The sequence below is a fragment of the Dipodomys merriami genome, unplaced genomic scaffold (genome assembly GCF_024711535.1).
Source record: "Dipodomys merriami isolate MVZ:Mamm:240054 unplaced genomic scaffold, mDipMer1.0.p SCAF_297, whole genome shotgun sequence".
Taxonomy (NCBI): Eukaryota; Metazoa; Chordata; class Mammalia; order Rodentia; family Heteromyidae; genus Dipodomys; species Dipodomys merriami.
In genome coordinates, this window is record NW_027204459.1 from 717,903 (window position 1) to 745,676 (window position 27,774).

The window sequence follows — 27,774 nt, forward strand, 5'->3', positions numbered from 1 at the left end:
TACAATGTAAAGTTAGGTCTAATTTACCTGACCATCTGGGTGTTTTTACACAAAACTAAAGCTTACATATTCTTTTCTATGACTCATCTTTTATCTACCATGCCACTATTTCAAGGGTTATAACTTAATCATTTTTAATTCATTGGTGAAAGAAGTCTTTTCAACAAATAGCATTAGACAGCTTAATATTCATGTAAAAGAATTTTGATCTGTATCTCATACCACATAAGAAATGGTATATGAAAAATGAATCAAGCACTTAAATGTAAGAGTTAACCTAAAAAATTCCTAGAAGAAATAAGGAGGTTATGTAAAGTTGAGCCAATCAATACCAGTTCAATAATACCTTGGAACTACATATCCACAGATACTAAGAGTTTACTGTATCAGCCATGGTAAATCTGACAAGTAATTTATTCCATAATATCTAAAGAACTCATGTAAACTCAGCCACTAAAAGACAAACGGCCCAAGTTGGTGTTTGTTGTTGTTTTTAATAGGTAAGGGAGAAAGCATAATGTGTGTGACTACAAATCCCAGCTATGTAGGAGGTCAAGATGGGAGGGTAACAGTTGGAAGCTAGCTCAGGCAAAAAAGCTAAAGGACCCTATTTTTTTTTAAAAAAATTAGACATAGTGGTACATCTGTAATACCAGTTACAGGTAGGAGGATTGCAGGATGAGGTCAGTCAGGACAATTTGGGAGATCCTATCTGAAAAGCAAACTAAAGTAAAAAGGATAAACTGCTTGCTTAGCAAGCACAAATCCCTGAGTTTAAACCACCACAAAAGGAGTAACCTCAACAATTACTCTAAGAAGGCGTACAAACAGCCAATAAACACATAAAATGACATTCTTATTAGTCATCAAGGTGCAATTCAAAAACCTACTATTTCATAACAATGACCACAATAAAAAAGTAACAACAATCAAAGAGGCAGACATTAAGTAAAGCTGAAATCCTGTGCACTGTTGCTGGGAATGCAAAATGATGCAACCAGGTATAAAAACAGGATGGCAATTCTTCCAAATACTAAATACAGAGTTATTGTCTAATTTTACTACTAAGAACTACAAAAAGAAACTGAAACAATGCTCATAAAGAGCTGATGTACAAATGTTCACAACAGTCACAAAAGAGAAACCACCCAAATGTCCACCTGCTGACGAATGGTTAAGTGTAGAGCCTCATACAGTGGAATATGTTCATCTCAGCCACAACAAAGTACTCAATCACACCGCAACACAGGCAAGCCCTGAAAACATGGCAAGTGAAAGAAGCCAAAAAGAAGCCACAAAAGAATGCACAGTGGATATAAATTTATGTACAATGCTCACAGAATAGGCAAAATGATAAACACAAAAGGAAATTGTGTTCCTTGGTGCTTAGATGGAAAAGGAAGCTTTATATAAATATTATACAATTTAATGTTATCTAGAATATGTCTGTGTGCAGATGTTGGTGAATAAAAAAATTAAAGTATAGGGGTGGGAAGGTGGTAGAGCCCAGTGGTAGAGCGCTTGCCTTGCATTGCATGAGGCCCTGGGTTCGATTCCTCAGCACCACATAAGCAAAAAGAAAAAAAGCCGGAAGTGGCGCTGTGGCTCAAGTGGTAGAGCGCTAGCCTTGAGCTGAGGGACAGCGGCCAGGCCCAGAGTTCAGGCCCCATGACCGGACCAAAAAAAAAAAATTAAAGTATATACACATAAACCATAAACAAATAAATATAAAGATATGCATTCAGGGTGTTTTTCGTTTTCCTTGAATGCTAAATATGCTCCAAAATAGACAGGGAAGGCTGCATAACTTCATGAATGTAGCAAAAATTACTGAACTAGTGAATTATATCCCAAATGAACTATGAAAAAAATTCTGAAGGGATTGTTTTAGGAAAATAATTAATCTGTGAAATCCATTCTGAAGTTTATCTGAGTCCACCTGAACTTCATTTCTAAGTAGCTACTAGGGTCACTGTGAATTCCTCTCCAATGCCTCCGTCACTGTCACACTTCAATGTCATTTCTCACTGTCACAGTGCCAGTCAGGAGTAGCTTCCCCCATGTCCTCATTTTCTACTATAAATATAAAAAAACAAGCAAGTCAGGTTTTTAGGAGATTAAGTTAAAAATGGTTAAAGTCCTAAATGACTTCATGCAAGTGTACACACACACACACACACACACACACACACGCACGCACGCACGCACGCACGTGCGCGCGTTTGCATACCTAACAAGTATGCACTTATCGCCACACTGGAGAGTAACACTTATTCCAGGGAAGTCCCTGGAATAAGCCTTTTTACTGAAGTACAGTTTAACGCCATGATAGAGACAGCTGGCCTTTATGGGAACATTTTAAATATAAGAGATTTCAGATAAAGTGATCTTACACTTCAGAGAAAATATGTATGCATCAGAAGTTTCACGTGTCTAAGTACAGATGTTCGTGTCTGTATAAAAAAAATTAAAAGTATATAAACAAACTATAAACCAATAAATATAAACATACGTTCACATCCAGAGAATGAATACAATTCTACCCTTAAGTTGCATGTATGATATAAACATTAGACACCATAATGTTGTTTTCAAGAACAGAATGAAGACATGTTTTCTTTCAGCATGTTAACTGTAAAATGATTATTTCACTAAGTAAATGCTAGGTAGTTAAAAAGTGTCATACTAACCTCTTACTGTAAGCTTGCTGTACAGCTGTGAATTCATTTCCTTGTCTCTCTGAAAACGCCGAAATTCATCAATTGCTTCACGAGTGATAGTAACAGCCAAGACAAACCCCTATTTAAAAAGGCAAACTATGTTACAAACACAGAAAACAAGCTTTCCTTTTCCCCTTCAATCAATCACCTCTGAAGCATGAGATAATGAGAGCAATACAAAAAACAAACAACAAAATGCTATAGAGACACTAAACAATTCACAACCCTATGGTCAGGCACAGTGGCTCAAATCCATTCATTCCAGCTACTTGGGAAGAGGGGGGACTCACAGTCTGAAGGCTGCCTCGGCAAACTGGAAGACACTATCTCAATAAACAAGCCCCCAATCCTAGCCTTGTAGAGAGAATGGTAGGAAGAAGACAGTTCAAGGATGGCCTAGGCAAAAGCAAGAATCACTATCCAAAAAAATAACCTAAACAAAAGGGGCTAGGGATATGGCTCAGGTAGTAGTATACCAGATAAACAAAAATTTGCCCACAGGACCACCATAAAGAAAGGTCCCCATGTAATTGTAACCTCTCTGTATGGTATTTTCACAATAATTTTTTTAAAAAAGAAAGGTCTTAGACTCTCATAATTTTTAGAATATCTAAGAGAATGCCCAAGAAATAAAATAAAATTCCTATCATATGTACATATGTACATCAATCCAAATAACCAAAAAAATACTTAGTAAATTAAAGGAAATTACTCAGTAAACTGATGAATTCTATAAAAACTTAGCCATTCAAATGCAAAATTAACAACTATAACTGACATAAAGTCTCCAATACTTTCTGCATTAAAATATTTCTTCTCACAGAATCAAAGCATTTATGAATACAAAACAATTCCCAGATAAATACTCACTAATCGGTTTTCTTACCCAGTGCATTATTCAAACAAGAGGACTAGAGAAAAAAAGTATAGTGCTTTTTCCTATCATGTTTTAAGTAAACACCCGGATAGATGAGTGCTATTCTAAATAAAACTTCTACACACCTTCAACCTGTTCTGAAACATGCTGCACCACTACACATGGTAGTATCTCTTTTAAAAAAGTTGCAAATGTAACTCTTGATACATTACAAGGATATTCTTCCAAGTGAATTAATTGCCCATGATTAAATGAAGTATCTTCAATAGGCTTCTTATTGCTGATAACCTTGTTTTGATATACTATAAATATCAAGACACTGGACTGACTTCCACTGAAAATCCAACAATTTTTACTTCAACCAAATGGCTGTAAGCAGATCACTGGAAAAATGTGTGCTATGGTCACTGAAATCACTTCTTCTCCAGTATCTTACTGAAAAAAACTCTTGTGTGTAGAATGACCTACAAACATCAGACAGAGGGTGCAGTTCTTCCCAACTAAGCCCCTGCATCTCTTCATATGCCCTCTCCCCTCATCACAAACATCTCCACATTATTTTTAATTCCTCTGACACAGCGTTCCTTGGGCCCTTTAACCAACTATCCATCCCTATGAACATCAAGTGTTCTCCTCCTTTAGTCTACATTGTGTGCCAGGGAGACCTTCCGACACTCCATCACCCTTGACCCCATCTCATCTTCCCTCACTGCAGCACAATTCAAGCTGCCTTCTAACAAGGCAGATGTCCCAGTTCTTTGTGTGTTAGCCATTGTTCACCCTCCCGTTCCCCTCTCCACTCCTATGGCTTCCTGGATGGCACCTCCTGCCAAGTTTCTTTGATGACTGAGCACTCTACCCAGTCCCAGCTATTCCACTGCCTCCACTAGGGCTGGTTGTCCTCCAGGTGCTCGTTGTGTTCCCCACGCCAAGGACTGCAGCCTGACCACTCTGTGTGGCAAGGCCGCTGGGCTGGTGTCATCCTCTGCTCTTCATCCTGCACGAGCCATTGCTCCCTCCCCCAGCCACAATCCCCTCAAACTCATTCTTCAAGCAACAGAAATGTTCCATTACTCCTTACTGTTCATGTTCTTTCACAGAAACACAATGCTGCCCCAACCTGATGGACAGACAGATTTCTCACCCCACTTCCTGCTCCAAACTGCTTTACCCTCCTACCCCAGGGGACTGTGAAGTACCTCATTAGGTCTCTATTTTCGGTGCTTACTGGTGGGTCTACTGGGAGAAGGGTACTAAAGGAACTCCTGGGTCCCCTGAGAGTAAAGCAAAGTAGGACCCAAACTTAGGTCCCTTAGCAACTGACCCTTTCCTAATTAACAGCTTTATTAACTTATAATTCACATGTCATACAACTAATCCCTGAATACAAGGTACTCTGGGTGTGCTGACAAAATTGAGCAGCCTCAGTCACATCCCATTCCCACCCCAACCCTGTTCCCTCCTTAGCAATCACTGAACAATCTGTTCTCTGTGTCTATGGATTTACATATGCTAGATAACATGTATTTGATCGGTATTTTGAGTAATTGCTAAGCTCTTCTCTAACGTGGTTGAATGACTTTCCGATCCCACTAGCAAAGAATGAGGTTTCTTCATACTCTCTTCAATTCACTTCCTAATGACAAGAAAGCAGGTCATTTTTTCTGGTATTCATAGGTTGCCTGGCTATTTCCTTTGGGTACATGTCTGTTAACATCCTCCCTCGATCTTTTTTTTTTTTTTTTGGTCGGTTGTGGGTCTTGAACTCTGGGCCTGGGTGCTGTCCCTCAGCTCTTCAGCTCAAGGCTAGCGCTCTACCACTTGAGCCACAGCGCCACTTCCGGCTTTTTTTCTTTTTGCTTATGTGGTGCTGAGGAATCGAACCCAGGGCCTCAGGCATGCAAGGCAAGCGCTCTACCACTGAGCCACCTTCCCAGCCCCCCTCCCTCGAACTTTTAACTAAGTTTTCCCTTAGTTGTTGAGTTATAAAAGTTATTTATTCATTTGTATAAAATGTTTTGTTCAATGTGTAACTTGTAAATATGACCTTATATTTTCTCCAATTAAGAATTATCTTCTTACTTTCTTAATGTTGTCCTCTGCTGCACGAAAGTTTTAAAATTTGATAAATTTAAATTACCTATTTTTTCTTTGTCACTGGGGCTTTTGGTATCTATTGTTTTCTTTTAGGAATCTTGATTAGTGTTGGCTCTTACATTTAGGTCTACAAGCCATTTTAAGTTACTTTTTGTGTTCAATATAAGGTAGGAGTCTAACTTTGTTCTTTTGCTAACATTCTTTGATGATTATAGGATAAAGTCCTCCAATAAAAATGCTCATTCCATTTGTAAGCTCCTTGATATTTATTAACAAACAACTCTCTCAAAGGTCAGCACAGATATTTATACTAACAGTGGGTAAATGCCAGAGCATATCATAGATGACTATGCTTGGCACCAATGCCTATTTGAAACTCGCTAATTAAGTACATAAAAAAATGTATGCATTCATCCACTAACTACTTTGTATTTATGTCCCATCTAACGTTAGTTTCATTCACCCTACAATTAAGTCTACAAGAGTGAACACTGAACTTGCCCTAGAACAAGGTCTAGGAAACAAACTAGGGACAAGTCTCTAGTTGAGGAAGAGGCCAGGCCTACTTAAGAGCAGACCACTAGGACTTCCAAATCTGAAGGTCACAGAGTAGGGAAAACTGAACACTGTACTCTTCCCCAAAGGGAACATTTTACTGGTTATGTTGTCTGTCCAGATATTTCTATCATCAAAGGAAGCAGTACAGTTTTCTATTATCTATACAAGTCGAAAACTAATGAAAGCTATCAAGATATACTCAGTGGTAAGTACCATCAACCTTTCAAAAACTCCATGCCCTGAGCTATCAAATAGAAACATCCTGTATAGCATCAAATACTTTGAAGCCTTCACTATCAGAAGAGTAACTCAACTGACCACACCAGCCCAGCAAATATGCCATGGGCACAAAAGGAAGCAGGGCTAGTCAGATGGGTGCAAAAAGCCCAAAGTAGGGCTCTTCATAACTCTTCCAGCTGAGAGAATCTAGAAACTCCAGGAGCACTTCAGGCAATGTGCTGCCAATATGCTACCCAGAGGGTATGAAAGAATTAAATGATAGGTCCCTGTGTACTCTTTTAACATATTCAATGATCCACAACAACAACTTCACATTTAAAGTCTAATCAGCTACTAAACATTATCAGCAACACAGCTGAATTTCAAAAGTCTTTTTTTTACCAGAGGAGCCCAGTAGGTGTAGAGGTAGCCTATTTTCAATGCCGGCACAAACTGTGAGCAGGACACTACCAGAAAATACAGATTCAAGAAAAACTTGAACTGTTCATACAAAACCTAAAAAGAAAAGGAGAAAATGAACACAATCCCTTCAAGAAAGATTTACAATATTATCAAATTAAATTCTGCACAATATGCAAATATACATCCATCAAACAGGGAGACTGTGCTGATCCACAGTAAACTTAATTTTGACATTGGATTTATAAGGCTAATCCAAATACAAAGAAAGTTAGTTATTCCCCAATAGTATTTAAAATAAACTGGGGAAAAGAAACGCCATTTCTAGCTTTGCATATTTACCTAAATATTTACATGCACATAAAGTAAATGATAGTGAAGTTTTCCTAAATTTAGCAAGTCAGGAAGTACACAAATTTGTTAAATATCAATTTCAAAACTCGTAATGGAAAGTCTAATCAACCTTAGATTTATGAAATTTTTTTAAGTAAATAACACACTTTTTAACACTGACATTCTAACTCTATAAAGATGAAGTGAACAAGCAAAGAAGCATATGCACATCTTCATGAGAAACTTACCAATATGTCTCCCTCAAAACAGAAAAATATAAAAATAACAGAACCGTTTTCAGGAAGACATCAATCTACACATACTGTAATCTCTTTTTGGTAGTACTGAGGTCCGAACTCAGGATACTAAGCTTGCTTGCTCAGTTGGAGCTCTATCATCTTAACTATACCTCCAGCCTCTGCTTTTTGTTTTGTGTTGGTTATCTTAGAGATGGCATTTTGCAAACTTTTCTGCTATCTGGACTGGCTTCAAACCACAATCCTCCAGATTTCAGCCTCCTAATAGCGAGCATTACAAACATTGGCCACCAGCACTCCAATTCTATAGTCTTTTGATAGGTAATCTTTAACACTACTTTTAAATATAAAATACATCTCATCAATAAAATTTTAGAAATTCCAACAGTATAAGATTTTATATTTGTTTTTCCATTCAAATAGTAATTTCTCTTAAAAAAAGAACAAAAAATGTTATCTCTAAGGAAGAAAAATTCAAACAGTAATAGTTCAAATGGCACACTATTATTAAGAATGATTCAACTATCATACTCTAATTTTAAAATTCAAAATAAGTATTTACCCTTGGCCTAAAGTGCCTTGATCCCAGTTTCTATATAATGAACTTACCTTCAACATCATACAATTATGTGTGTGATGAAAAACTCAGCTACACTGGTAATATATTCATAATCATGTTCAATTGCTGTCTAAAAATGTTTTGAATTAGTTCATAAATTAATCTCAGCAGGAAAGTAAGTTCTCTTCTCCCTCAGCAGTTTCCTAAAATCTCAGCATAAATTATATCTATTAGCAATTCAGAAATTGCCATTCATGCTAAAAATGGCATAGAATTCCTACCGTGTAATTACCAAATGTTTCTAAAATACTACATTTTAGATTAAAAGACTAATTTCAGGGACATGCCAAGAAAAAAATTATGTACATGGTACCAGTTGTATAGACACATACATCAACAGGTAGTCTCAGGACACAATCAACCTAGGCAGGCCATGTGAATCTACACTGATCAAAGTTAAGCTGCTGTATACTGAATGAACTTGCTGACCTTCCAGAAAATGTATACTGCTTAGCAAATCAGTGAGTATTTAATAATTCAAACCTAAGGAGAAAAGAGTGACTTCTTTCAATAAAGATGAGAATGATTATCTATCTGAAAGATTAATTTATATTTTATTATCCCAACAAAAGATCAGTCTTCTGATTATGGAGCCTTTAGCTTTGTGTGTTTTAATAAAACACAAAACAAAACAACAACACATTAGATACAAAACACTTGGCAGCCAGTGACTGGATAGGGACTGAAGAATAACCAATGTCCAGTACAAAGTCAGCATGATTTTTTAAACCCAAATATACAAGATAGAATATCTTTTATCTCGTGTAATCAAGAGCTTTCCTTACAAAACAGAATAGGAATTAAGAGTTAGAAGATGACAAAAATTTTGATACTGAAATATCTGATATATATGTGGCTGAATTTTCTTTCAACAGGTCACCCTTATTATTCTAACTTCTAAGAATCTAATGTTAAAAGAAAATAAAATCTTATACATGAAAACGTGTGTATGTGTGTTATTCAGCACTAACTTCCTTTGCCTGCAAAAAGATACATAAATCTCTTAGATTAAAAAATTATAAGCTGGGTACCAGTGACACATGTCTGTAATCTTAACTATTCAGGAGGCTGAGATCTGAGGATCGCAGTTCAAAGCCAGTTGGGGCAGAAAAGTCCATGAGACTCTTAACTCCGATGAACCACCAGAAAATCGAAAGTGGCGCTGTGGTTCAAGTAGTAGAGCATTTGTCTTGAGCTGAAGAGCTCAGGGACAACGCTCAGGCCAGAGTTCAAGCCCAGGACCAACAACAACAACAAAAATTTACATGCTACTTTTCTCTCCAAATTCCTAGTCCTTAAACTTAGGATTTTTTTATCAGTTAATTTTCCTTTTCTTCATTTTATGCTATTTATATTGCTACACTAACACAAAATATGTTTATGAAAAACTGAAGGCAATAATCAAATTGTACATTTTTGTGAGATGTCATTAAAAATGCAAATGAATTGTTTAGCAAATAATCAGAGTCTCCACGAAGTATTTTCACAAGACAAAGGGAGCTAGCAAGCGCTGACATATAAGCATTCTTTAATGATGCAATGGTCTTACCCCAGGTATAAAGGTAAACACATTGTATTTTTGATTTTTTATAGAATTCCTGGGATGTTTTTCTTCACACTTTTCTGGACATCCAAGCCACACTGTACGAGCTCTCAGTTCTTTCTTTCTTTGACACACATTTACCAGCCAATCACAGCAGCTGCATGAAACAAAAGAACGTACATGCCTTTAGAGAAAAGAAAGTTTAAACTAATTCCACACACTAAACACTGGTGCTTACCAGACACCAACAGCAGTCTATCCAATACCAATCTGTGAGTGAAGTTTTTCTAAGCATAGGTTGGTTAAACAGATTCAAATGTAGCAATAAAATAGTGAACGTCTTGTATATATGTACAATGGCTTCTAGAACCCTAGCAGAATTATCATACCTGTTTATAGACACTTTTTCTGGTAAAATAAAACTTTTAATATTCAGCAGCAATCAGTACTGTACATATTGAGAAAAAGATAGCTATAGGTTACTGGTAATTCTCAGTATACCCATTTAATGATTCAACAATAAATATCCTTAGATATCAACCAGTCTATTGTCCTTCTCTGAAATAATCTTTCTCACTCTTAATAGCGACTTTTCCAGTATTACTAACCAAAGACTTATGATCCAATTTAATATCTAAAAAAGCTCAATGTGATAATCTAACAATAATGACAATTTAGTTGTGTTTCCTCATTAACTCTCTTCCTCAATGCAATATGCATTTCCACTTTATGTTCTGTCCCCCTGAATAGTGGTAGGCATGGCCAGGAAGGTTTAGAGTCTCCAGGAGTGGATGTGAGGGACCAACAAGACACTAACTTTTATCTAAAAGAGGGCTGGGGTAGCTCAAAAGGTAGAGCACTAGACTATCAAGGAAAAGGCCCTGCGCTCAATTCATCCTTATTCTAAGAACAAAACAGCCATGAATTTAAACTTTACTATTAAAAAGGCTCATGCCTTTAATCCTAGCTACTCAGGAGGCTGAGTTCTGAGGATGGCGGTTCAAAGCCAGCCCAGGCAGAAAAGTCATTTGCAGTTAAGTAGATGGACCTGGTGAAAATGATATTCAGTGAAGTAAGCTAGACTCATAGAGTCAGAGGGTGTATGTTTTCTCTCAGGTGTTGCTATTAGATCTAAACTATAAACATACTTCAGGACCATACACTATATACACCATCAAACTGATTGAAGAATAGTAAACGTAAGAGTGAGATGCCCTGGTGTAACCCATTTGAACAGTTAACACACAGTTCAGTGAATTAAATGCCAACATACTGAAACATGTCTTGACTCAGATGTGGGTGGGGACTAAAAGAAGGAGGGTGAAAGCTAGGTGCAGGTGGCTCACTGGTAATCCTAGCTACTCAGGAGGCTTAGATTTTAGAATTGAGGTTCAAAGCTGCCCAAGCAGACAAACTAGAGAAACTCTTATCTCTAGTTAACCACCAAAAAGCCAGAAATGGAGCTGTAACCCAAGTGGTTGAGTGCTAGGCCCCCAGATCCTGAGTTAACCGCCCCCCCAACACAAACAAAAGGAGGGTATAAAGAATGAAAAGAACAATGGTGGCTTGGTAGAGCCACAGTACTCAAATGTGAAAACTTGAAGAAATGGATGGGACAGGAAGGTAACTGCCCAAGATGCACTGTTCACACAAACCGACATGTTAAATTGAAACTGAATTGGAGCAAAGGCCTACCACCAACATGGAGACACACATTGGGTCTGAGATACATCATCATATATGCTAACCTTGTATAATCATGCCTTCTTACGCTGATTGTACTAATTTCTATTTCCACCAACAGTGTATTAGGGATCCTTTCCCCCTACTCATCCGCTGTTTGTATTCTTCTTGATGGAAGCCATCCTATTAGCATGAGATGAAATCTCAATGCTGTTTTTATTTGCATTTCCTTTATGGAAGCTGAACATTTCTCCATTCTTCTTTACCACTGAATGAATACATTCACAGTGGGCTTGAGGTCTGAAAAGCCTGGACTATTCTAAAACTGTTAACAGCCAGAAAATAATTCCCAGACAGGAAGACAGGTAGTCTCAAAGTTAAGACTAAAGGCCCTAACCAGGAAGAACTTGTTCAGTGATAGAGCGCTTGCCTCACATGTGGAAGGCCCTGGGTTCAATCTGCAACACCACTATAAAAAATGTGAAGGAGCATAAACTCCAAAGATTAAAAAGTGTATTATCATAACAGCAAAAAAGGACATGCAAACTTTTTTGAGTTGTAGAAGGGAAACAAAATTATTAAAGATTTTTGAGGCAAAATAATGTGAAAAAATAATGTGAAAAAAAAGAGCACCTAAGTCTTTGGAAGAACGTATCTGTGAGCTTTACTTTAAAAAAAAAATTCTATATATGCTAAATACTTTCCAAATTATTGAGAAAAATACTTTCCCACTTATATATTCATTACCAAGTTCAATACTAGGTAAACACAATAATGCACACTTACACTTTTACTTCCATGTTTTAGAATTTAGCAATATCTCTATCATCAAAGTAGCATTTAATATTAAATAAGACATTTTTACGCATACCAAGATTCTGTCTTCTAAAATTTCAGTCATAACTAATTCTCAATATGCAGACAGGCTCCTTCTCATACCCCTCAAATTAAACAATTATGGCATTCAGTAACAGGTAACTTCAGTTACCAAAACAAAGCAACACAGTCCTCATGTTTTCTTAAAAGATGAGCACTTTCTCATGCTCCTGCACCCCCAAAAGGTTTACAAATTAATTGAAAATGTGAAGGCTATTTAGAACCAAGAATAATCCCAGCATTTGATATCCCAGGCCCTTCTCCCTTCATATGGAAATACCATTCCTGGCTCCACTTTCCTTGGGACAAAGTGATTTTTGATAACAAGTGAAATGTAAATCTCGTGAGAAAGACCATCAACTCAGATCATAGAACAACATAATCAATTATCCTGTGACAACTACAGGAACATGTATTAACTCACATCAAAGAAAATTAAGAGAGACTTTTAAGAAGAGATTTAAAATATTTCAAGTTTCTTTTCAAACTCTCCAAGTTGGAATCTTTGCCAAATAATAAAACAAGAAAGTGAATTCTAAGACATAAAAAATTAGAGCCCATTCAGTTTCTGAAGTTAAAAATATCTCAAAAATGAGCCTTAACTACTCTAAGATCTACAAATAGAAACATATTGAAATATTTACCACTCATTTATACTTGTTACAACCTATTTGTATTGAGATATTTCCTTTCTATAATTAATTAATTATATATGTCTTCTCTTAGGATCATATCTAATAATTTTAATATATTTAATAATGTTTGGTAGTTAGGAAATAAACTGCAAACATTCAAAAATAAAAATCTGTAGGCAATGAATAAATAAAAACAAGCTAACCATTGAGTGTACAATTTTCTCTATATGATACAATTTCTAATTTCCATAGCAATCTCTCTGAGTCTGTGGATATCTCAGGTTACTTCCTGTCCCAGATGGCAATAAGGCATTCATTAGCACCCCATCAACTGTTAGAGTCAGCTGAGACAATTTAGCTAGCTTTTCCCTCAGGATCACAATTTATGTTTATAAATTTATAAAGTTATAAAGTTATAACTTTATAAAGTTGTAACTTTATAAAGTTATAACTTTATAAAGTTACAAAGTTTATAAACTTTATAGACACATCTAGCATTCGTAAGGAATTCTCCCAAATTCCTCCAACTCCAAAGGGCAGTTTGTGTACCACACCTCATGAGCTAACCTAAAAATCAAGTCCGTTTACAAGAACAACTTTTTTGCAAACTTCCAAAGAGGTAATAAAAAGGATAATAGACAATATATTTTTCTACAATTACTTAATTTCCTTTTATAGACAAAGAAATATAAACTTCTAGTGGCCACAAAGGTACTGACTCTAACTCTGAACAACAGAAAGACAGTGAGAGTTCTAATTCATTGACAGGCTCTGCTTAAGTCACTGGGGCACCACTCAGCAGTATCTCTTCACACCTGGAGGGGTGGGCATAGTGTCTGAGACACACAAAATGTGCTTTATCTACCAGACAAATCTAAGACAAATCAAACCAATTTATTTCATGTCCAGAAAATCTGTGTGAAATTTGAGTTTTAACTTGCTGGTTAAAGTAAAAGAATCATATTCCAAATTAAAAAATTAAGGCTGATTAATTACTAAATTGCATTTCATAGGATTAGAAAAGAACACCATTTACAAATGATGGTCCAGTAACCAGGTTTAGTTCTGCCATGCATTTAAATCACTAGTTTTCTCCAGGTTTTAACCACTAGTATCTCATTAAAAAAATGAATTCGGTCTTCCCTTTCAGGTCAGCACTGTGTGATTTTTAATTAATGTCATTAATACTATTGGATAAAAGAATGCTTAGTATTTATATGAACATATGTGAGCACTCCTACTAACTATACCAGGAGCTAAGCGTATAAATAAACTTCATGAACACAATAATCAGGGTAGCCAATGGATGACAAACCTGGCACAGAGGAACTTCCATCCACCACAGACAAACCATTCCACTCCTCTTTTCCTTCGTGTAATTCTTGCTCGTGGTAATGTGTGGTAATCACTTTCATCATTCTCAAAGCCTTCTTCAGACATCATTAGTGGCATTTCATCCAAATGGGCAGACTCATCCTCCAGCTGGTATCTAGTAAAAGTAAGACAATAGAGCTTAGCCAAGCTAAGTAGTCTTCCGTTACCAAATGTTTCATGTAGGCCAATATCTGGCCTAATTTTACCAATCACCCTCTCTAACTCAAAGTAAACTGCATTCAGCTGAGGCAAACCATTATAACAATACACAGGATATCTCTATCCTTTGTTTAGGAAAAAAGAGCCAAAGTAAAAAGGTAAATAACAGGCTATGCAGGAGTCCTAGGTTAACAAAGCCTACAACATTTGTGCTGTAAATACAATCTCAGAGCAGCGTCTGGCACATACTGTTGGTTAACAGCATAAACAACGTTGCCCAATATCCACTCCATAGACTCAATTCAGAATACTCCTCTCAAATCTGAAATGTTACCACTAGCCAAAAATGTACGCTGCCAAGTAACACCTATAACACTGTTACACAACTTCAGAGTCATCAAAGTTCTAGAAGTGGCTTTTGACAAAACATGGTAGTCCATACATGGAAAGCTCCGAATGCCATCATAGGTTTTGTTGTCAGTCGACATACTGATATACACATTATATGTCCTGTTTATTTTGTCTATGTTACTCCTTTCACTAAAACGTTCTATTCAATAAACACAATCTCCATAACTAGCATGTGTTTTGGAGCTCAACAGTCATCTTCTGACTCCATATAAAAAGCAATCTAGGGCTGGGAAGATGGCTCAGTGGTAGAGTGCTTTCCTTGCATGCATGAGGCCCTGGGCTCAATTCCTCAGCACCACAAAGGCAGAAAAAGCCGGAAGTGGCCCTGTGGGTCAAGTGGTAGAGTGCTAGCCTTGAGATGAAGAGCTGAGGGACAGCGCCCAGGACCAGATCTCAGGCCCCACTAGCAGCAAAAAAAAAAAAAAAAAAAAATGCAATCCACCCACCTTGAATTCATGTACTGTTTTGTAGAATGGGAACTTCTTCCTACAACTACTTAAATAATAATTTTAAAATGTTAAGAAAAAAAAGCAATCTACCATTCATACTGTCACTTCATCTGTCTTCAATCACAATCACCACCTTTTTTGGGACCAATCACTTTTTCAGAAAGTATATGGTGACTCAAAAGCTGTTAATTTTACATAAAACTTGAAAAATGAAAAAGCAGGCTGCTGTAAGCAGTTACTTAAGCTGAAATCTTCCCTCACATCCTCCAAAATTCATATGAAGAATAAGAAGAGCATAGACCAACAAGAATAGAATGCTGAAACTCAATTTACATGTACAGAGCCAATTACACACAAAGGAATATCCAGGTAGAAGCCTGTGGCTTCTCATGGAGCCCAAAGGCAGCTAACTACATGTTTAAAGTGCTAAGAAAAAGAGAGAAAGAAAAACAAACAAACCAACCTATCAATCCAAAATGCTATGTCCAGCAAAGATATACTCAGATCTGTCAGCAGATGTATCCTGAAAGAATGCTAAAGTTTCAGGATGATTAAAAATTACATCAGAAAGAAACCTAAAATTTAGGAATAAAGGAAGGGACTATCCAAAGTAAACACAATAATACTGTGTGGTTAAATTTTAAATGTAAATAGATCATAATTAAGGAGGGCTAGATGATTCTAAACATGAAATTCAGATGATAGCACTAATACGGGCCAAAGAAGATAGCTATGTATATAGCAGTTCTGTGAGTGGGATTGCTCAGCAGGGGCACTATTAACATACAGACCACACAGATTAATGCACACAACACATACATCTTTGTTGTGGAAGAATGTCCAAGGAATGCAGAATGTTCAAGCAGCAACCCAGCCTGGAGGCACTACCCTCCTGACACAATGAAGAATGTCTCCAGACACAGTCAAAAGGTACCAAGCATACAAAAACACTACCTACAGGCAGTACTTAATAAAACGGTATATAACATTAGAAGATAAAAAGTAGGGTGGGAGGCCAGGAGCCATGGCTCACGCCTACAATTCCAGCTGCGCAGCAGGCTCAGAGATCTGAGGATTGCGGTGCGAAGACAGCCTGCGCAGAAACGTCTGTGAGACTTTTATTGCCAATTAACCACCAAAAAAAAATAGCACTATGGCTCAACTGGTAGAGCACTAGCCTAGCCGTGAGCAAAACAACTCAGGCCCTGAATCAAAGTCCCAGGACCAGCACCAAAAAAAAAAAAAGATAGAAAGGATAAAGAATACATGGTGCAAACACTAATCAAAAGAAAGCTAAATTAAGATAAAACAAAGAAAACAAAATATTCTGCCACACAGCCTGGCTCTGGTGGTTTATGACTGTAATTCTAGATAGTCAGAAGGCTGAGACCTAAAGAATCCTTATTTGAGGCCAGCCAAGACAGAAAAGTTCACTAAACTCTATCTCTAAAACAATCAGCAAAAAGCAGGGCTGGAGGTGTGGATCAAGTGGTAGAGTAGCAGCTTAACAAAAAGAAAAACAAAAAGAAACTCTTCCCAAGGTGATACTGCAGTAAACAAGAGGATTAGATCACAAGATCTAATAATCTAATAATCTTGCACCTTGCTCCAGAGTTTCCAAGTATATGAACAGAAGACCAATGGAAGGAGAAATAGACAAAAGAAAAGTACTTGACCAAAATTATTTTCAACAAAAATGATAAGATAAATGTCAGGATACAACCATTAGTGCTGGCCAACCTGTCCTAACTGGCATTTACACAGGAAACATTAGTTAACAACAGCAGAATACAGTATGTTCAAGTGCACAGGGAACATCACCCCAAAGACTTCATTCTGGGCCATAACACCAATATTGACAAATCTAAACTGAACACTATAGGACAATGTTGTCTTATCAAAATACACTAATCAATAAAAGAAATTATGTCTTGAAAACTCTCAGATGCTTTTAAGAAACAAACATACTTTCAAATAATCCATGAGCCAAAGAGGAAGAGCTAAATCCTTGTATATAAAGCAAAATAACTAGTTTATTCAAAAGTACCAAGCCAGGTGCTGGTGGTTCATGCCTGTAATCCTAGCTACTCAGGAGGCTGAGATCTAAGGATCAAGGTTCAAAGCCAGCCCGGGCAGGGAAGTGTGAGACTCTTATCTCAAATTAACCACCAGTAAACCAGAAGTGGTGCTGTAGCTCAAGTGGTAGAGCACTCGCCTTGAGCTGAAGAACTGAGGGACAGCGCCCAGGCCCAGAGTTCAAGCCCCATGGCCGACCAAAAAAAAAAAAAGTACCAATTATTTAAAGAACAGGTTTGTCATTAAGCTCAAAATCCAAAATGGCAAAGAATAACTCCCCAGGGCTTCTTCAGCTGAGAGACCATGAAAAATCAGTTACCTTGATGACAACAGCTGAAAGTTACTAAGTGTTGGTTTCGGCCAGACACTACCAATGTCTGCACAAGGCACCATCAAAGAAAAGAAAACTTAAAGCCAGTAAGACACTGAGGGAAAATATTTGCAACTTATGACAGAAAACAGTAATTTTTAATAAACAGTTCTTACAAAAAATAAAAAGCAAACAGTGCAAACGGAAAACGAGGAAAGACAATTCATAAATATAACTGCACTGAAGGAACCGCACCAGGCTCCAGCACTCTTCCAAGAGACACTTAAGTGTCTGCTGTACGTGAGGTACCTCCTAAAAGTCAAGGACACAGCAGTACACGAGGCACACAAAGCTCTGCTTACAGGGGCTTACATGCAGACAAGATGGAAGCAAGAAAATGAAGAAGGCATTTGCAAAGGGAGAAGAGCTGGGAAGAAAACAGAGCAGGTAGGATGACCAGAAGTGACTGGAGAGGTCTTCCTTGGATCACCCTAGAGGCCACCCCAAAAAGTAAAGCAGCCAACCTCAGAAAGTCAAGGAAGACTGGCGCAGGGTGCAGAGACCTAGAAGAAAATGGAGAGGGCTGGAGAGGCAGCAGCACACAGAGCACTTGTGCTGAGGAGACGTGCAAGGACAGGCTCTCAACATGCGCCAAGCTTGTGAAGATGAAATCGCAAGCCTTGCATTACTGTAAAGTAATATACTTCAATTTCAACCATAGGTTCTAACTACCTATGGCGATTAAATACATACACAAAATTTATCCACAAAGATGACCATCACTGTACTGTGCTGCTTAAAGGAGGAATGAAGGAAATGGAACTCTTAAAATATATGACAGAATACAATACTGCCACTAAGAATGACGGTGTACATGTTTTTTGTTAAGAATAAATAAGAAAAAGAGCAGTTATTTTCACCCTCACTCAACATCCTATTTCACTGATCAAAATGCTATTCATTTCAATGTCTCCTTAAGACATTCTAAAACGAATTCCACAATGGAAAGCATCACAGAACTTTTTTTTTTTTTTTTTTTTTTTGTCGGCCGTGGGGCTTGAACTCTGGGCCTGGGCGCTGTCCCTCAGCTCTTCAGCTCAAGGCAAGCGCTCTACCACTTGAGCTACAGCGCCACTTCCGGTTTTCTGGTGGTTTATTGGAGATAGGAGTCTCATGGTCTCTCCTGCCCGGGCTGGCTTTGAACCGCGATCCTCAGATCTCAGCCTCCTGAGTAGCTAGGATTACAGGCGTGAGCCACCAGCGCCCGGCACACAGAACATTCTTACAACACACAAACTACATTTTAATTATTTAAGAGGGAAAATATAGATTCATGGAATAAGCCTAACACATTATTTTCCTTTAGAAACTTCATTTTTCTTATTGTTCTTTTATAATGAAATCAAGCAAAAATAAATACTTGTATAGATGGAATCACTATTCAAGGCACATCTTAACATATTATAATATTATATACAAAATAAGACTTTATCAAGTACTTTCAGCAATCATGTTGCACATTACCAAAAGTCATAATCCTATCAAGTTTAATGCTGGAAATGCAGTGAGTTCTGGAAGCTAATGTATGAGCAATATCACATTTACTAACCTTGACTTTAGAAATGCAGCCTTTGAACTAGCAAGCAATTTATTTCACTTCCAAAGCAATTCTCCTATTGTATTGAAATTTTTATCTCAGTATTCAAAAACAGTAAGATGATGAATAATGGATTTTTCTGAGACAGGATAAGCAGAAAATCTTAAGTGTCTTTGTTGCTTGGTGTCCTACACACTTAATTGATTTGTCACTCAAGAGAAATCAACGTTTCCAGAATTAAGTATAATTCCGGAGACATTTTTTTAAATGAGTAAAAACAATGTGAACAAAGACAACAGAAAAGATGATACAAACCCACGAGTAGTGCCATACTAAGAGAGAGGACAGCTACATCTGCTGCAGCCAAAGGCTTTTAAAAACTTAAGGAATTTTCAACGGAACACTCAAGTACTAGAAGATACTAATTTACATGTAACGAAGTAAAAGTAGGTCAATGCAATAAGCTTAAATTCGCATTTACCTTAAGTATCTCACATTTGTTTCCATTTGGATGAGAAACATTTTGAGCAGTCAATCAACATAAAGTAAGACATCTTTTTTCCCTCCTGGGCCTGGAGCTTTACCTCTGGACCTGGGCACTGTTCTTGAGCCTTTCTGTGCTAAAGGCTAGCACTCTATCACGTGATCCAAAGCGCCACTTCCAGCTTTTTTGAGTAGTATATTGGAGAGAGAGTCTCATGGACTTTCCTGCCCGCGCCAGCTTCAAACTTAAATCCTCAGATCTCAGCCTTCTGAGCAGCTAGGATTACAAGTGTGAGCCTATAATGCTCAAAGCTTAAGAAAAATAAACATTTCCTCTTTGCCTGTAAACTAATTTAAAAAAAAAAAAAAGCTAAGCAACCAAATTGAGTACCATGTGTATATTTCCTTCTTCAAATAAAGCCACCAAGTTCAATTATGTCAATTATGATAATTAGTAAACCACAGGTGAGGAGACAGGTGATCTGGCCCAAATGTTTCGGCTCCCTCCAAATTCAGGTGATGAAAGCTTAATCCTTATACAGCAGCACTGGGACATGCTGCCTAACTGGAAGAGTTCCTTCCCATCACTGGGCACCCTCATGCATGTGAATGCACCATCAAAAAAGGCTTACAGGAGTGAATTTACTCTTTCCTGATCTTCTGCCATGTGAAAGACATGGCAAGAACAACTGGCCAGATGTTTGCCCCTTTGTTTTGGACTTCCCAGCCTCCAGACTTGTTAGAAATAAATTTTTGTCCTTTATAAATTACTAACAGACTAAAACTAATGGTAAAAGAGCAAGGGAATCATAAGAAAATGTAATTAATTAAATGGTGCCTGAAGAGCATCCTATGACTTTAGGAGCCAGAACAAGCAAAAGAGAAAGGACTAGCCAGTCCCATAAACTGAGGGGTGATCCCCCATCCAACTCTGCACCAATTCCTTCAAAAAAGAAATTATACTCCTTCATTTCCTACAGAGGGGACAGAAAATGTTTTTCTATCACTTTTTTCTTTTTTTTTTTTTGTCGGTTGTGGAACTTGAACTCTGGGTTTGGGCACTGTCTCTTAGCTCTTCAGCTCAAGGCAAGTGCTCTACCACTTGAGCCACAGCATCACTTCCAGTTTTCTAGTGGTTTATTGGAGATAAGAGTCTCAAGGAGTTTCCTGCCTAGGCTGGCTTTGAACTGCGATTCTCAGATCTCAGCCTCCTGAGTAGCTAGGATTACAGGCTTGAGCCACTGGCACCCAGCTCTATTTTATCCTCTAAAACTAAATAAATCCTTGCTAAAACTTAAAAAACAAAGCACATAAATTGAGACAAAGTTCCGAATTGGAGTTGATTGTGCAATATTCAATATTTCATATATAAAAATCCAGAAATTTGAAGTTTCATTGCCAGTTAGCTCAGGATAGAAAAGCTCCCTATTATCAACTGTATCTTCATGCTCTTAGATGGGAGGGGTGGGGGGATTAAACACCTACAGGTGTAAATAATTTCTTGTAGTTGAGTGAACCATGGATTCTTTTTTAAAAAAATATTCTTATAAATCTTAATAATTCTTAATTCTTAAAAATTCATCTTAAGATTGAGGCTGAGGTTGAAGATACAGCTCTATGGTACAACACTTGCCTAATACACAGGCCCCTGGGAGGAAGAGGGGGCTACTTAGAGGATGTGTCATATTATAATGGAAAAAGAAAAAGATTTTCTTCAACTGTGCACCATTAAAATTAAGGAAAAGTTTCTTTCCTTCTTTTTTTTTTTTTTTTTTGGTCGGTTGTGGGGCTTGAACTCTGGGCCTAGGCACTATCCCTCAGCTCTTCAGCTCAAGGCTAGTTGCTCTACCACTTGAGCCACATCGCCACTTGTTTTTCTGGTGGTTAATTGGAGATAAGAGTCTCAAAGACTTTCCTGCCTGGGCTGGCTTTAAACAGTGATCCTCAGATCTCAGCCTCCTGAGTACCTAGGATTATTGGTGTGAGAAGTTTCATTTTTACAACTAGTAGAATATTTACCAACAATAGGAAACACATCACAACAACTAGCACACCAAGGATGCCCATGAGATTCCTCTCTGTTTTCTTTTGTTGTTGTTACTATTTGGTCAGGTGTGGGCCTTGAACTAAAAGCCTGAGCACTGAGCTTTTCTACTCAAGGCTATAGCTCTACCACTTTGAGCCACAGCTCCACTTCTGATTTTCTGGTAGTTCATTGAAGATAAGAGTCTCAAAGACTTTCCTGCCTAGGCTGGCTTTGAACCTCAGATCTCAGCCTCCCGAGTAGCTAGGATTACAGGCATGAACCACTGGGGTTCCACCACCAGGGCCCCTCTCTATTTCTAGACTTTAACATGGCTACCCTGTTTCGATTTAGCACAAAGGTCCTGGTTTATATTTGACCTGTGGTGCCAATGACATGGGCTATGATCTTTGGCATGCTTTGTTTAGGTAGTGGCTAATAGGACTCTTATTGTACTCTGCAGGATTGGTAGAGAAGGGGGTTGCCCAGGCCTAGTCTCTTGGTAAGGGTGACAGTTCCTTCGCAAGGCACTGTGTGAGGCACCCCTTCACATATGCCTCCTTAACCTCCTTGTAGTATCTCTTGGTAAAAGAGGAGTCTTGGGACCACTTGGGCTGTCTTGCTGGTGCCACATACATCTATGGTATCTTGGGCAGGGGCAGGAGCCTCAGGAAATGGATATTCAGAAGTTTCCCAGATTGGGCACCTCAGGTTATGGGGCTGCATTTGTCAGTGCTGCCTAGCCATCTCTCTCACTGGCAAGAAGAATTATAGAACTTGAAAACATGAGTAGAATGTACACAATCTGAACAAAGAGAAAAAGGACTGAGCAAATATGGAAGTCTACAAGAATTACATACCAATGTAAGATCCAATGTTCCTATCACTGGAAATGTAAACAGAGGACAGTGGGAACAAAAGAACAGTTAAAGAAATAATGGATAAGAAGTCAAAAAAGAAATAGAAAGAGACAAAAAACACAAAACAAAAACCACAGGTTGAAGCTTAATGAATACTAAACGATCTAAGTACAAAGAAATCCACGACAGGGCCAACCAAAATTACATTTCTGAAAAATCTAAGACAAACTAAAAGCTTGCTAGCAACCATAGATAAATGACACAAACTTGACTGACGGTATGCTACTAATAGGAAACCATGGAGAAGAAGATTTTTCAAGTCCCTGTTAACCAGGAACAATTTTTATTCCAATAAAACATTTTTATGTAATAGAAATTTTATATGATAGAAATTTAAAGCCTAGTGCAGGGAGCTCTTTAAACAGAAGGGAAAAATAAGGAATCCTAGAACATCGAATAGTACAAACAATAATATACATACATGCAACAGACTATCATCATCATGAATTTATAGATCATATTTGATGAGCAAAACAGAAATTATAACACCACCTGGTCCTTGGGAAAGGGCATATAATATGGGGGTCCTAAATGGAAATGTTTCCATACTTTTCCAAAGTAGCAGAACAATATACCAAGTTGATAAACCACATGTGTATAACATAACATCTAGAGAAAACACTTGAAAGCTATACAGACTATCAGGAAAGTTTTAACCTAAGATGAAAACAAGAGAAACATGGGAATGAGAAGCAGAGATAACAGAAAACAGATTAATAAAATGCCATACTTAAGTGCTAATGTATCAACAGTTACCTTAAATTTAAAAGTTGGAAATACACCTTTTCAAAAGACAAAGAACAGCAGAGAAGATAAGACCATGATCCAAGAAGACATTTCTTCACTTCAACAACACAAATTAGGCTGAAAGCTAACACTATGTAAACATTTAAGCCAAAAAAAATTAAGTAAATGGGACTCAAAGACAGAGAAATATGGCATCACAATAAAACAATCTGCACGGAGAACATAGGATCCCGAATGTTTGCACCAACTCTAGAGCTTCAAGACACATAAAGCAAAAGGTGATGACTCAAAATGTGACAAAACCCTATAAAACGGGTGGCCTATCTCTAAATAGCCACCTCCATAATGAACCACTTACAGTATTCGTACAGTAAAGCTGAGCAGGAAGGGAGAAACGGTAGTTCTGGAGAACACTTCTAGCCAAGTACTCGGGGAAAGGGTGCCTCTGTATCCCAGCGTCCTCCTAAGAACAGATACTGCTCCCTATTTCACAGATAAGGAGGTAGGCCTCGGGGTTTAAATGCTGCTAACTAAATGAACTGATTCATTTCCGTCCTCTAACTTACAACACGAACTGCGGGGTTCTCGGTTAGTCTCCAACTGCCCAAGCAAACCAGCGACCACTCCAAGAGCTCAGCCTGCGGGGCACGGAGCCTCCTCCAGGTCTCACGCCTTCCTCCAGACTCCTGCAACCCGGAAACCAACTATTCGGTACCGACAACTCTCCCTTTAAACGTTCCTTTTATAAAGCACAGTGCTGTTTGCTGGGGGCCAGAAGGAAGTTAAACTCGCGCTAAATCCACGGGGATCACCCGGGCGTGAGGCTTCCCGGCGCGACGTGGGCGCCCCGCCTCTGCCCGGGCTGCGTCCAGGGCAGCGTCTCCGGCCCGCGGCCGGGGCTCGGCGGAGGCGTGCGTCCGACGCGGTCAGGACGAGCTGCGCCCGCCGCCGGGGCCGGCCGGGCCGGGGCACCGCGCCCGGGGGAGGCGGGGCTGGGGGAGCGGAGCCCCGGCCGGCCCGCCGAGCCCGGCTCCGCCCCGCCGCCCCGCGCCGCGCCGCGCCGGGGAGGGTCGCCAGGCCGCCCGCCGTTACCTGCCGCGCCGGTCGGCCCCCGGGCCGGGCCCCGCGACGCTGTAGTAGGCCGCGCGTTTGTGGCTGGCCGCCGCCGCCGCCGCCGCGCCGCGCACGGGATACAGAGGGATGTGGTCCGCCATGCTCCGGCCGCCCCTCCCCGCTCCCCTCAGCTCCACCGAGCCGCCACGCCCTCCCGCCCGCTCCCCTCCGCGCGGGCCCCGGCGGAGGTGCTGACGCCCGGCCCTCCCTCCCGCGCGTCGCCGCCCGATGGCGTCACCGAGCCGCGGGGGCAGCAGCCGGAAGGCGTGGCCGCACGCGGTCCTGACCCCGCCTCTCGTCGGCGTCTGATGACGTCGTGAGGGCCGAAAGCACCGGCTCCCTAAGCTTCGTCCCCGCCCCGCGAGGCGACTGGTGACGTCACCGAGCGTCGCGGCCGAGGTGCGGGAGGCGTGACGTCCCGGGTCCGCCTCTGCCCGTGTGCGCACGCGTGGCCGGCGGTGCCGGAGCGACGGGTGTCGGCGCGCCTCTGGCCCCGGCGCCGTCGGGGTGGAGTCCCGCCGAGTCCGACGACCGCGGCCCGGCCGGGCGGTTCCCAGACTGGTCCGTAAGCTTTAAACCCTTCCAGAAAAATCTTACGGGAACAAAATGTGGAAAACTTGGGAACACCGACGGCCCGTGGTCTGACTCCGCCGGCGTCCTCGAGTCTGGCCGAAGCTTCGCGAACCTTCTTTTCCGTCTGGCTTCCCATTTTCCACTAGAAGCGTCTCAGCGTTCGGCAGTCCCGCGGCCAGGAAGTCCGCAGGTCCGGGCGCCCCGGGCCGGGCACCCCGCCGTCGGGCGGCGCCCCGCGGTCGGGCGGCGCCCCGGGCCGGGCACCCCGCCGTCGGACGGCGCCCCGCGGTCGGGCGGCGCCCCGGGCCGGGCACCCCGCCGTCGGACGGCGCCCCGCGGTCGGGCACCCCGCGGTCGGGCGGCGCCCCGGGCCGGGCACCCCGCCGTCGGACGGCGCCCCGCGGTCGGGCGGCGCCCCGGGCAAGCCGCCGCCGTCCGGGCCTGTGCGGCCGCGCCCCAGGCCCTCGGCCGAGCAGCTCTGACGGCCGCCGCTGCAGCCCGGCCCCCCTTGGCTGTGCTGTCCCAGCGTGACCCGAGGCAGCGCTGGCTGGTGGTGGCGGCCCCCAAAGTGGGCCTGTGCAGCTCCAGAACTCCCCTCGGCGGGGCCTCAAGGCCAGCTATGACCGGACAGCAGAGCCCTGACGGTGTATCTCGACACTCTGCCCGAAAAGAGATGGCTGATGGTTTCTGTCCCGAGTCCTCACGCTGACACCGTGGTCAGCATTCACAAGAAGCACACCCCGTGGCACACTGGTGGCAAAGCGGGGGTGGCGGGGAGCTCTGCAGCCTCCCTTCCACCTTTCCTGAGTGTGTCGGCAACAAGCCGAGAACTGGGCTTACACTGAGAGATGGCGGACCCCGGACTTGAACAGAAAAGGCAAATACCAAACAGGGGATCTGTGCAAGGCATTGAAAGCCACCACGGTGACCCACCCATGCAAGATGTGGCCACCTTGTCCATGTCTCATGACCAGTGAGAGAGCCTGGGATTTGCTCAGGCCCCCTGGTTTGTCTTGATCTTGCAGCAGATGACCCGTACATATACTTAATCAGCAATATTGGTGTGACTGTCATAAAATTTCAGTTCATTTTTAAGAAAGAGTGCCAAAAGAGTTACTGACTTGCATGGTTATAAGAAATCTCACTGAGATGGCCAGGAGAATCCTGAAACACTGATAGCATTCATTGTCACTGGACACAAGAGCCAGTCTCCTTCCATCTGTGAGTGTGTACACCACCAAAAGATGCCTTCCAAACTGTTGTAAGTGCACAGTGCCATTTTATTAACTGTGGTCAAATTGTAATGCAACAGAACCCTACAACTTTTTTATCTTGCAAAACTAAAGCTCCCTACCCTGTGAACACTACCTCCCCCAACCTCTGTTCCTAAAAGTTTGACAACTTTAGGCCCCTGAATTCAACTGTAGCTGGCTGCAGGCCATTCACTATGAGTCTTCAAGTCCATCTAGCAGACAGCCTGACACACCGTCTTGACTCGTGTAGTGTCTGAGCACCACCCGGCTCCCCTCCAGGTCACACCTTTCTCTTAAGGCCTCTCAGCTGGCTCACCCTGCTCTGGCTACATGTCTTCTTTTTTTCCAACATAGTGGAATTCCAAGCTTAACTCAGACACACTCCCCAAATCTGTCCCTTGCTCTGACCCTGTGTGGACCTGCCCATGGTTAGACAAAATGCTCCCTGTTCTCAGAGCCGACCCTAAGCACAGGGTCTGGCATGCATTTTCCTGGGAGAAGACTGGTGAGAACAGTAGCTGATGTCCCCCCACTGTGTCCTGTGCTGGGTACTGGCCAGGACCTGTCTTCCCATGCACAGCACCTTAAGCACGTGAGTGAAGCCGTCTTCAGGCCCCTTGTCAAATCCTGCCTCCAGGTTGTTCTTGCTGTTAGGAGACACTCCTGAAGCCCAACCACACCTTCCCAACAGGAGCTGAGTAGAGGTAGGGTTCTCCACATACAGTAGCGGAATGAATGACCCTTCCTTTTCATTTTAACTATTTACACACAATCCTGTGCATAATGACATTTCCCTTTCACAACACTCGTCTTCTACTTCTAGTCATTTCTTGTGAGGAGAAAAAAAAGTGCCTCCTCGCTTGCCTCCCTCTCCCATCCCTGCCCTCCTCTGCAGTGCGGGTGGGTCGCAGGGATGTTCCGGACATGGCATTTCTCACTCTGCTAGTTGAAGCTCTGAGTCAGTTTCACCTCTCATTTCACACTTGATACTACTAATCTTTGAAAATGTATGTCTGACTTTGGCGAAAATGAGCACTATACCAGACATTTCCTAATTCATAATTTATAGGTGTCTCATTCATAACTGCCTCTTCCCCATTCCAAGCTCATGGAACATGCAGGAGAGGAGAGGTGGTAATTATTCATAATAACTTTATTAGGTATAATTTGCATCTATCTTCAGAAAAGACAGAGTGATGTTTCTGGGAACTGCATATTAAATACAAGTGCTTATGCTTGACCCTGCCCTGATCCATTCCCTGCACAGCAGTGTCCTTTCTTCCTGGAAAGGACAGGTACAATTTGTCACCACACAAATTATACTGTACTTGCTGTTGACATTCTTTTATCAGATAAATTACTTGTACCTATTATGTTGAAGGAAGTTTACATGAAAATTTCATATTGTGAAAATCTTAGCTTAAGTTGAGACTAAAAAGAGTGGAGAGA

General features: G+C 40.8%; 1 protein-coding gene across 10 annotated transcripts in view; it reads right to left on the minus strand.

The window, feature by feature from the left end:
• Atp9b (ATPase phospholipid transporting 9B (putative)) overlaps nucleotides 1–24,644 on the minus strand; it is a 180,676-nt gene extending 156,032 nt beyond the window's left edge. For 4 of the 10 annotated variants that reach the window (XM_070038816.1, XM_070038811.1, XM_070038818.1 and 1 more), the window contains exons 1-5: nucleotides 24,479–24,644; nucleotides 14,153–14,326; nucleotides 9,650–9,800; nucleotides 6,874–6,987; nucleotides 2,691–2,799 (exon numbers count right to left, since the gene is read on the minus strand). In XM_070038816.1, the coding sequence (XP_069894917.1) occupies nucleotides 2,691–2,799; nucleotides 6,874–6,987; nucleotides 9,650–9,800; nucleotides 14,153–14,326; nucleotides 24,479–24,600 (670 nt within the window). In that variant the 5' untranslated portion in view covers nucleotides 24,601–24,644. Of the gene's footprint in view, nucleotides 1–2,690; nucleotides 2,800–6,873; nucleotides 6,988–9,649; nucleotides 9,801–14,152; nucleotides 14,327–15,227; nucleotides 15,254–23,952; nucleotides 24,269–24,478 lie in introns of those variants that run through there. The other 6 variants (XR_011375904.1, XM_070038812.1, XM_070038813.1 and 3 more) reach the window with 4 other exon arrangements.
• Nucleotides 24,645–27,774: the final 3,130 nt, after the last annotated feature.